The 12,337-nt window shown below is 40.4% G+C and overlaps 1 protein-coding gene across 1 annotated transcript in view; it reads right to left on the reverse strand.

Moving 5' to 3' along the window:
* The window catches only part of RAPGEF5 (Rap guanine nucleotide exchange factor 5), a 161,556-nt gene that overhangs the window by 86,495 nt on the left and 62,724 nt on the right, over positions 1-12,337 (reverse strand). Inside the window, exons 8-9 of the mRNA XM_068674166.1 lie at positions 8,540-8,616; positions 3,268-3,393 (exon numbers count right to left, since the gene is read on the reverse strand). Coding sequence (XP_068530267.1) covers positions 3,268-3,393; positions 8,540-8,616 — 203 coding nt within the window. The remainder of the gene's footprint in view (positions 1-3,267; positions 3,394-8,539; positions 8,617-12,337) is intronic.

Here is a 12,337-nt window from a genome sequence, read left to right on the forward strand (position 1 = left end):
CAGCTCCACATCTCATCCATTTTATAGGAAAAAGCTATTGGGTACACTGGGTACCACATTCTTCAGTTGACAGAAAAAAAATGAGACATTGTACTAGTCTGAAAAGATCTGTTTTAGAAACACAGTGAGTAGCAAGAGAGGAGCCACAATTCCATTTTCCTGGCATTTTTACATGAGTGAGAGGTGTGGAATATAGTCCACTTAGACTTGAAGTATGCATATTCAGAATTTTAGCCCTGTGCTCAAGGTTCTTTGTTTTTTATTTTCTCCTTTTCACATCAGACATTTCCTTTTCACATTATGACATGAGGAAATGGCCTGAAGTTATGCTAAGGGAGGTTTAGATTAGATATCAGGAAGAATTTCTTCATGGGAAGGGTGGTTAGACACTGGAACAGGCTGTCCAGGGAAGCCGTGGAGTTACTTTCCCTGGAGGCATTTAAGAGATGAGTGGATGTGACATTAAGGGGCATGGGTTAGTGATGGACTTGGTAGTGTTAGGCAGATGATCGAACTTGGTGATCTTAAGGTCTTTTCCAACCAAAGTAATTCTATTATTCTATTCCATATTCCCAGTGGACAACAAATCAAAACTCCATTTTGCGCCCCAATACCCCCTCGGCCATCTAGGAAACAGCAGTTTTAGGCCCAGACCTAGCCAGCCAGCTCCTGCCGTACTGAACGAGGGGCCCTGCGGGATGCTCGTGCATTGCATTTACAGAGCGAATGGCAGCCTTCTGAGGAAGGCAGACCATCCGTGAAAGCGCAGCTTGAGCTCACCAGGAGGGAACGCTGGTGAAAGCTTTAGTGCAGAGATGCTTGCTGAGAAATGAGGGTCCTGTGGAGAACATGCCAAGAGGCTCCGTTTTACTGCCTATAGGGAGCGTGCATTATCCTGTGTTTCTGAGAAAGCAATCTAAGAGAAAGCTTTTTAAAAAGAAGAAAGAAAGAGAGAGAGAAAGAGAGAGAGAAAGAGAGAGAAAGAAAGAAAGAAAGAAAGAAAGACAGACATGCTACACATCAGTTTGTAAGGACACCACACCCTGAACATGTTGTTCCTCTAACATTTCGACTGAGCACCGGGGATTGGGCAGTAAGCTGATGCCAATGAATCTGCCATCACTCCCGCAGCAGCAGGACTGGGGGGAGCTCCAGAAGCCCACAGACAGGCAACACTCCCAGCAATAACCTGCTGCTCTGCTCCTCAGAGAAGAGCAGGAACAGCTGCCAGCAGGAGTGAACTCTGCCCAGAGCCAAATCCTGCCACATGCGCCAGAGCAGCTCTCGGATGGGAAGGGAGGGAGAGGAAGGGATGGACGCTCACATCTTCCTGAATGTTCCTGACCTGAGTTCCCACCGCCCCCACCATGGCAATGTTTTTTTTTTCTTTTTTTTCCTCCCAGAGGCAGTAAATTACTTGACTAAGCTAAACTGAGAAGCCTGTGCCACACCTTACCCCCATTCAATGGTGCCTTTCTGGTGTATATTCCTAATGAAATAAGTGAGCTGGGGTCTTAGTGCCCCCACTGAGGGCTGCAAGCCTCTCTCACAGCTGGGCATGGGCTGCCAGGCCAGTAGGTAACAGCCACATCACCACCCACCCTACAACCAGCAAAGTACAGAAAGGAGTGGGGGGAGCACACTGAAACTTGTTATTGCCAGTGCTAGCTGTAAGATGCTCCCCATCTAGAAATAAAGGGCATATGAGGAAGGACCTGTACTTGGGCTGCAAAGGCTCTCAGGGAGCTTTTGTATTTCCTGGCACTCCTAGGTCTAAAGGCACATCGTTACCCAAGAGCAATAACTGCTGTGTTATACCACCCAGTAAGAACATGAGCAGCTCGCTCGAGCTGCTGCTAAACTGGAGCCATTCAAGTCCTAAATAGCAGCTATTGCGATGCATCATACTTTTCAAATGAGAAGAAAAGCTGAGCGCCTCTTTCTTTTCCATTTTTAGAGCTGTGCTGTAATCTGCATAGCTGCAAAACCACAGCTGACACCCCACCACCCTCTGCAGTGACTGGAGTAAGCAGCAAAAACACTACTGAATTTTTGGACTATCCGTCCCAATATACCCTTCTCCCCTCTGCCCACAAAGCCTGTAATCTTGCTTCAAAATCCCAAAACACAATTAGGAACCTTTCCTGGCTTAAAATCTTCTTTGCTTAAGCTCCTAAACTTTTAATTGCACTTTGCTGATACGGTTTATAGATATATGGAAATTCTGCCAGCTGTCCACGGCCAGTGAATCAGCTGAGGAACAATTCAATCTCAGGGATTTGCGCCTGGCTAATTACTCTCCTCCCTTGTGCGCACCTACTGATACAATTGCATATTTAACTACATGAGACTAGACCTTATGCACTGCTGAACAGAACTGCGTGAAGCTCCGAAATAAGAATTCCTCTTTCTCTTTTTCCTTTGTACAGCCTTACTTCAGTAGGAAGGAGCTTGCAGAGGAGCTGAAAAGTAATTCTTTTCTAAAGCGTAAGTCTTTCTTCTGCTGTCCAGCAAGTAGAAAATGGAAGAAATTACATATATATGACAGCAAGATACACGAGGACAACGTAGGATTTTTGTTGTTTCTTGCAGTTATTAGCCTGGGCACCTTTGGCTGAATATGCAATCATAATAGAAATCTTTAGCAGGAGAACAAAACTAGGATACATTGTGCTATAAGCAGAGTAGTCATGTTTTAGTGACTTTTCAAATCCAGTTATTAACATTTGAATAAGTGCTTTCAGGAGCATTAAAGAGAATACTGCTTTCTTTAGTATAACTTTGGTTGAAAGCACTTTTTTTTTTTTATGAAACTGCTGAACTCCCTATCCTTTTTAATTCACTCTGAAAAGCTCCAGCCAATGCTTCTTTCCAAAGCAGCAAAGTAATTTTCTTTAAGATAAATTAAATACTCTGAGCACTCATATTCCTTATGCGTTGTATAAACACATCCTAAAAAGGACAAGAATTTCATAATCACTAACAATTTGGTGTTAAGCATCCTGAAATAATCTGCTTTTTCATCACACATAAGATATTAATAATAGTAACTGACCGTTACTGACAACATAATAATTTAAGTGTGCTGACAATTATTGAATTCAATGCACTTCAGAGAAATGTAAATGACAGAAGAGAACAGCTGTAGCCCCATGACTAATGTGTGTCCTGGAATCTGACCATCAGCTTTGCTATTTCAGTTTACTGACCTAAATCTCCCTCCCCTACCAGAAACAAACAAGAAAACCCAAACAAGAAATGTCTTACTTGTTCAGTCTTCTCTGGTTGTTTTCTATCCGCCTGCAAAAACTGACAGTTTTCTCGTGCCAGCTTCTGGACTAGCTCAATCCGTCCAATGTCATCTCTTTCCTGAAGCTTGCACAAAACCCCTGCCTTAAGGGTGGGAGAAAGAGCAAACAGATACTTAAATCCACAATCCCAGGACATGGCACTGCCACAAAATTTCAACCTTAAAAGAAATGCATCTGTTTGATCATATTTGCTGGAACTCCGTGCCGCTCGCTAAACACAAATGCTGCTCCCTGGGAAACAACTCAAGAGCTGAGGCACATCTGAACCTCCAAATGTGTCTACTTTGGAGGAACGAAGGCAGGGCTAACTAAATCAAGTGCTACTATGTGTGCGACTGATATGCTGTGTTTTGTTTGTTCCTGTCAGCCTGTTTCCTGTTACATCAGAACAAGCGCAAGAGGTTAAAAACTCATGGGAAAGTTAGCCAGGAACAGCCCTGGAAAAAGAATGAAGCGCAACACAGTCACTCCTAAAAATAACAGGCTGCAATTCCCATCGCTCCAGCTCCACCAATTTTTCATGTATGCAAGCTGTAAGAGGTAAAAGAAAGTTGCACCACATTTAAGTATTCTACTTAAAACAAATTATATAGTCCAATTCTGTTTAGGATAGAAAATGAGATTTACTTTAAAAACTACACTAGAACTACTTTTTAGCTGATATTCTGCCACTTATATAAGCTATGCTGATAGCATTTCACCATAACATGCAACACTGGTTGTTTTATAACAAGGTTGTATAAATAAATTCAGATTCATGCTTGCACACAGGTACACCAGACCCATGCCTTAGAAAGTCAGCTGACAGGCTAAATTGCTCACTGCAGTCAGTGGCTAATATTACTATCCATGATATGGTCATGGATATAGCCTCTGCATCAAGAACTGGCTCGATGATACTGCACAGCTTTTATTAACCCAGATGTTTCCTGATAGCACTGCATATGCCTTGGCATGTGGCACAGCTATGTTATTGCTATATGACTTCAGAGGCAATCTGCAAATAAACCTTTATCCTCCACACTTGTCTTTCTACTACTCATCCTGAGTTTTATTGAATCAGTGTTTGCTCAAAAATTCATAAAACAGTCTGGATGAATCTCCTCACAAGCCTCCATCAGTGACTTGTACTCTAGAGAAGGAAAGAATTTGGGATACAGCCTGTGCTTTGCATGTTCTATGCTTCATCCCCAACCTCCTGAGGCACAAAACCTTTTCAGATAATGAATCTAAGCACTGGTATGAAGGTCTGAAATCCACCAAAAAATAAGGAATTGTAGTGCCAAACTTGAAGATCCTTACATTTTCTATGAGATTAGCTCCTCATCTCCCAAATCATGCATATGGATTTATTAGCCAACTTTGACACACTTATCACCTGCAGATCAGAAGTGAGATGGATTTTATCAAATGCAGAAGAATACAATGAACTAGTTGTCCAGACTCTCTTTAATCAATATAGAAGAGGTACCTATGAAGGGTAATATTTTTATTTATTTAACTCTACAGTACTTTTTAAAATAGCCAAATGATTTCTTTCCTAAAACTCACATTTTTCTCCACTAATATACACAGGGAGCCTAGACCATTATCACAGATTTGGCTGATGTGGGGACATCAACTAGAGCCAAGCCAGCTTATTTCATGGCTTATGGATGCTTCTAGCAGAGTGTAACATCTGTGCACTCTAATCCACGCAGGCTTGTAGGCTAAGGAAAACTCAGTGTTATGGCTTTGGGACTATACAGATCTGCAGCCTCTCTGGATTTGGGCTATAACTACTGTAGGGGCACTTTTCACACCTTTACTTTGCACCCAGAGAAGTCAGACCATGATCTACAAGAGGCATGGATGGTTACATGTTCCCATTCTTCAGATGTCAGATATCCAACAGGAATGCCCCACTCAGTCTGCTGAACAAGTATTGATCTCCAGCCTGCGAAGCAAAACTTAAAGGCTAAAACTCTTATTTTAAGCTGAGGAAGAGGGATCTCACTTTGGAGGGAACAACCAGCTTCAGGATGTTCAAGTGGAAGAAACATCCTGGAAAAAGGCTACTTTTTGAGCACATGGCCCTCACCCCCTTTCACTGTGTGTTCAGGCAGAACATGCTATTGCTTTCTACACAGATAAGCATCCCACGGAAGAAGTAACACTAGCTACAAGCCCATTATCCCTGCCACAAATACTGCCTGTATTCAAACTGAGAATTTCTTTAAAGAATTCTGTTATCCTCCTGCTTCAAATAACCACCAAGTAGAGACATTACTTTTTAGCATGTGCCTACTCCCCCCACTGTTTTTTAATTTAAAGAATTGTAAAGAATGGAAAAAATATATTTATTATATTGGGCTGCTGGAGGATAAAAAGTCAACTAAAATTTTCTGAGAAAGTTAGAGTAATATCAAGTTAAGTGTACTTATTTGGCTCTGGCAGTAAATAACGCTTAAAACACAAAAGTCTAAATATGCTTTTTCATAATTAAGAACGAAAATACAAATCCCTCACTCTTAATTCCATTTTCCTCAATTATACTGACTTTCCACTATAAATCTTTCTGCTTAATAATATAAGAAACCATCCATCTCAACTAATTAATTGATGACAGCTTCTAAAAGCTGGTTGTGAAGATACTGTTAGTCTCATATTACTGGTCATTTTCACTTGTCAATATGAATTTAATTTTCAAGTAATACCTCTAAAGCTCTTAGGCAAAAGGGTAAAGACCAGAAATCCTACTTGTAAAATGCAATTGCAATCTGTATTTTGTGCAGGCACACAACCTACACAATCCTGCATGCTCAGATGTTTGTGCTTAGCCCTCTGATTCATGTATATCAGCAGAGATGCAAGTACTAACCTATGTGAAGGTGAAAATTATGAAATTGCATATTTTAACCGGCTTTAACTGTCTGAATGATAGCATAATGTAGGAGCTTTATAGTGAGGCTTCACTACCATTCACAGCACAAAACTACTAAAATAAAGGTGTTTATGGAATATTTGAAATGGAATAAGGTAAAGAAAATGAATTAGTCAATACTGAGGTTGGAAAAGGAAAGATGCGGGCAATACATTTTCTTTTTCAGCACATCCCTTGGAAAATATTTCATCTGCAAAAGCCATAAATGAATATGCTAGTAGTGACATGGAGGTGAATTAAAACATCCCCATGATGACAGGATGGCACACTGTTTATAGCGTGCTCACTTTCAAAAATCCCTGTACTGAATTTTCTTCACGTTTCAAACAGTTTTGTAACCTAACTCCAAGGCATGATAATTCTATGCTTAACAGAGTAGAGTTTAGAGCAGGCACCGCACCCTGAAACTTTGCTAACAGAAGAGATTTTTTTCCCCACTGTACCTCTGTCTCTGTCTGCATCTTTTGAAAACAATTTAATTATTACAGGCTTCACCTTTGATCAACCTGAAAACTAAAAACCATACACCACTGTCTAGACAGATCATTTGCTTCGCTCCAAGTCACTTGCATGGTCCCGCTAAAGTGAAAAAATCATTCACACCCTTAACCCAAACTGTATTCAGTGTTTGCAGAATGTCGTTTTTATGGGACTAATGAACAAATTAGAGCTACAGTTGCTTTGACAAAGCCACTGCTCTCTTCGCCGTTGACTACTTCAACACTTCTGTTAACTGCTCAATTGATAATTAATTTTAAATGTGTTTCAAATTCTTGTAAACTTTAGAAGGTGATTTACAACCAAATAAGATCTGAGCAAAGAAACACCAACAATTAATTCTTATGGTTTTTTGGTCATCTGACTATGCAGTCTTACTAGCTGTCTACTTATGAGCTTTGAGCGCACATTGTAGTCTTTCCTTTCATATCTCTTATATAAATGCAAAAAGTGTTTCCCCAAAATAATAATTACAAACATCAAGTAAAACAGAGCATTTATGAAACATGGAAAAGAAAATGGTAAACCAGATTATTTTTTTTCAGTGATGTTAGTGCACACACAAGTGTAAGAGGACTGACCCTCTTTGTCACACTGACGTCATTTAGGAATCAGTTAGGTAACAAAATTTTCATGCCTTAGGGCTCCTACACTTTTTTCTTTTCAAAACAGCTTAGTGACTTGCTGCAATTAAGAACAGAAAAGCAAAGGTCATTTCTGAACACCTTGCTCAAGTACTACTGTGAAGACTGTGCTAAAAGTCCCAGTTCCAGGCTGATACAAGAGGTATGTCCACATGCTCCCCGGCTCTTGTGCCTGCACCCTCAAGGTGTCTGTCATGATCCAGGTGTGCTACAGAAGGTGTCTGCAGTCTCTTCTGCACTCACAGTGCTCAAGAGAACCTGTACCTCTAGAAAGATACAGGTATTGCTGACATGGGTGCAGGGCTTGTACCTATTAGAATGGTGTTAGTCAGACATCAGTGCAAATCCTGCTTCTCATAGATCATAGCTGGCAAAATGTAAAGAAAGAAGTCAGAGATAGGAACAACAAGCTGTATGTGTCAGGAAAAGAAGAGGTGACAACTGGTGGGAGATATAAGATTTTCAAGAGGCAGAGAAGAATTAAAAAAAAAAAAAGTCAAAAATGGGAGAAATCAATTTTAAAGTAGAAACAATAATCAGTACCAGTACAATGATTAATATAGTTATGCTTGCTCAGTTTGAATGAGTGAACTGAATGACTGAATGAACAGAAGATTAATCAAAACAGATTCACAAAATCAAAAGGGGTAAGAAATCCCACAGTAAAATACTTGAGAATGTAGTTAAATTTCTTCTGAGTAATATCTAGAAGCATGCTTTGGTTGTAAATGAGGGCAGTTAGGGAAGGAAAGAAAAAAGGTTGTTGCTTATACTCAAGTGACTCTTAAGTATCCTCATTTTATTGCATGTCTACTTACAGTGATTAAATTTCAATCAAAATGTCATATGCCCTTGCCTCTTAAACACATCTCATTTTATTTTCACATCTGGTATATGCTATGTGTATTATCTAGAAAGAGCAGAGAGAGTTTAAAAATGCTGCCCGATTTCAACATCATGGGATTAATTCCCAGGGTGATCATCAATCTTATTCTAAATAGTCACATATGACATGATCCAGCAGACTTTCTCTTTCCTATGGGCTCCCCACTCAGAACACTGGGGGAAATCCATTTCCCAGTACTAAAGAGCTATCAGAAACAGATCCTTCAACTTGTAGATCTGAAAAAGTCTCTGAGATGCTGTTAATCTTATACATTTACCTGAGCATCAGAGGTATCCTTGAGCTCTTCTAGCCCTCTTTTTTCTTGACTGTTGTTTTCTTCATTTTGATGAATTGCTAAAATAAGAAAGAAAGAATGTATTGGAAGTGTGTATGTTCTAATCACAAGAAGCCCAAAGCAGCATGGCCCAGGCTAGATCAAACACAATGACCATTCAACAAACATGGTTCCTAATTTAGCTTTCTAATTAAGTCATCGAGTGGTTTTGGACTGACTTCTATATACCTTATTTTACCAAAACACTAAAATGTAGTATTGAATAGGTATATTCCTGCCGCTGTATTATTCCTGATAAAGAAGTGCAATGTAAGGAAACTCCCATCTTTTCTATATCTTATAACAAGACTTAATGACTCATGAAGAATGAAAAACAGACATCCCTTTATTTTCATTTTATTGCAGAAGGTCAATTCAGACTAAACAAAATAACCAGATTTATCCCTCATCTCAACCTTGGAAAATTCTGTGTAAGCAGTGATCTCAATCTCAAATACCACCAGTATCCATTAAAATAATTTCCAAAAATAAATGGTAACAGAAGACTGAAGATTATTCACAGCTAGCTCAATAAGAGAAACCTGTAGCTTAGCTCAATCAACACCACTTAACACCATCAGAGTTTTGCCAGACTTCAGAAAAAAAAGTTTTAGATCAGACATGAATTGTGGAAGGGCTGAATCAGAGATATCAGCTTGTCTATAGCTTAAGAAACAGGGACCACTTTTGGAGGGACACATCAGACTTGTTTTGCAAACAGATATATCTATAGGGTGCAAAAGTACCTACAGAGCCCAAGTAGAACCCCTTCCAGTCAACACTCCCTCCTACAATATTTTGGTGGGGGGACAGCAAGCCCTCAGCCATTCTGAAATGTGACACACAACAGAGAAGTCAGATAAGACTCAATGAAACATGTGAGAAGTGACTTTTCTTACAACCACCACTCTCAAATACCATTGTTCTTTTTCTACACACTAAATGACTTGTCCATAATAACTGTAACAACAAAAGCATCCTTGAAGTGGCAGAGCTCGCCTATCCCAGCTTCATCAGCCACCTTCACCAAAGCTGTCCTGAGCTTTCAACCTGAACCTTTAGACACAGCCAGGTTACCACATCTGAGCTGACTGCTGTAGACACGAGGTAAAGTTGGTTTAAACCTCCAGCAGCATCCAGCACCTTAAAAGAAAAGTATCTTTAGACTCTTCATGAACTCTAAGGATACGGATTTATTTTCTTTTTACTGCAGGATATCTGTTCATATTGCTATGCCATAGAGGTTGCAATTCTTCTTTCTTCCTGCATGGTTATACCATTAAAATAAATAAATAAATAAATAAAAAGTAATACAGATGCAATTATAAAAAGAGAAAAAAAGTAATTTTGTCAACACAATATATTCTATTCGATTTTTTTTTAATCCACTATCTAAAGAAAACAGAGGTCTGATACAAATTTGGACTAGTGGCTTTGCTGACACCATTTCACCAGCCAACCTCTGAAATTCAGGGTGAATGCTGAAAATACCAGGTTAGTCTCTAGTTGTAACACAAAGCATTTATAATTGGGGTTAAATCACAGTAGTCTTCAAAGCCAGATGAAACCAAAACCTGATTGTGACACTGCTGGAAAAGTAACAATCCAGTAAAGCCATAACTGGAGTTCCAGCCTCAAAAGCCTTGTGTGGCCCCTGCTTTCCTATCCCATGATTTCTCAAGGCAACCTACTCCATGCAGCCATGCCAGGGGCTCTGTGCAGCCCCTTCCCTTGTAGTCCCAGCCTTCCTCCTCCCAGAGCTGCAGGGCATGAAGCATTCAGGGTATGGATGTGCTGAACGTGACTCAGAACAACAGGCATGAGACAGGAATGTTGCAATGCCAGAAGGCAATAACAAATGCTAAAAATACATTTGTTTGAGCATTTGTGAGTTGCTCAAATCTATGGCTGTGACAGAAGAAACACATTTCCCTAACTCTCCTTTTACTTTCTTGGTTTGTCCTAAAATCAATTTGTGCTAGCCACTGATGGCCAAAGCATCCCCTCAGATGCTAGCTGCTAGTCATGGCATTTTAAGTGACCAGGTGATCTCCATGGGTCCAGGCAGCTTCTCCCACAAGCCTGAGCAGGTGGGGATGCTGCAACCAGCTGCGATGGGGAAAAGGTTGGTGGCTGATAACCAGTTGCTTGCTGCTCTGCTATGGGTGTCCCGCTTGCCCAGGGCCAGGGCCAGTGCCCAGACCTACTTTGACCAAAATGAACCAGCCAACCTTAGAGAAAGAGCACACAGCTGTTACCCCAGCTGGCGAATAGAGAGGGGACAGTACCAGTGACAACAGCAAGCACCAATGGCGGTGGGGAATTGCATCTTGCAGCTAGCCCAAAGAAGAGGAAGGTGCATGTCCACAGCCTCCGCAGTTACAGACAGCCTCAGGAGCTGAACAATTTTAGCATGAGAAATTTTACAGCTGATGAGAAAATGGCCTCAGTTTAGACATACCCTAAATGAACCCATGATTTAAAAAAAAAAAAAAAAAAAGTTGTTTTTGTTTTGTTTTTAACCAGCAATTTCACAGCTCAGCTCTAAAAAAGCTGAAAAAGTTCATAATCCAAACGCAGCTCCCCTTGGCTTCAGTGTTGTTTAGACTGCATGAGGAATGTAGAAAAGAACCAGTAAATATTTTCATAAAGGAAAAAAAAATAATCCTAGACCTTCCAGTGATGTGTTCCTAGCCCTCTTGGGAGGGAGGGAGCAGAGTCAGCCTCTTTTTCAAGACATTTCCATCACAAACTTGATTGGGTAAGAGACAGGGAGGATACAACAAACCAACAAACACACAAGAACCAACTACAGTTTGAATCCTTTAGCTACATCGAGGGAGTAGTGCTGAAAGAATCACACCATCTAATATCTTGTTTTCAACCACAAGAATACAGTCCCTTGAGAACTGAGGTGGCCGTATTGGCAAATAACAAGCCTTAATTATATTTTCATGGTTTCTGCGTGAAAAGATTATTACATGTTTTGTCTATACATAAAAAACAAAACAACAACAAAAAAAAAACACCATGAATCTCTTAAAATATTCCTATAGGAATACCATACTCCTATTCCATGGGTCATCACACACGCACACACGATACAAATTGCTGTATCTCTGTACACAGCCTGCATCCTAACCCAGTACCAACTCACAGACATCCCATGACATAGGATGTACACAGGTTTATGTGTGCAAGAATTCCCACACAGGAAACCAGCCTGTGGCTGTGGCCTCAGCACTGCCCTAACGGGCTCTTGTGCATGCAATAAGTGTTCAGCCATAAAGTATAAGAATTCAAGGATAATTTCCCACTTACTCTCAGTTGCCTTAAATTGTTGACTAAAAAGACTTGGCATTGCAAATTCTACTGAAGGAAAAGCAACAGGAAGGTTAGGGTGGGATGGGAAATTATTTCCTAGGCAAGTGTTGATTCTGGGACAGCTCCCTAAAACTGTGATGTGTGCATGCAAAAAAGTTGTGAATTTTGGAGCTGGGCCAACCACTGCCTTTACTGCCAGCACAAACCCTGATTCTCTCCTTATGATACGAATGCTCCAGCACATCTGACAAAGATGTGCTGGAAAAAACATAGAAAAGCAAAGGGGGTCTACCCTGGTCTGTATACAAATGTGTAGTGACTGGCCCCCTTTTCTACCTGCAGCATTTCTCCTCCTTTGATCTACGGGAAAGGTCACCAGAATGAAAGAAAAAGATGTTAAATGAGCATTAGCTTGTT

Source organism: Anas acuta, chromosome 2, assembly GCF_963932015.1.
Source record: "Anas acuta chromosome 2, bAnaAcu1.1, whole genome shotgun sequence".
NCBI classification, from domain to species: Eukaryota; Metazoa; Chordata; class Aves; order Anseriformes; family Anatidae; genus Anas; species Anas acuta.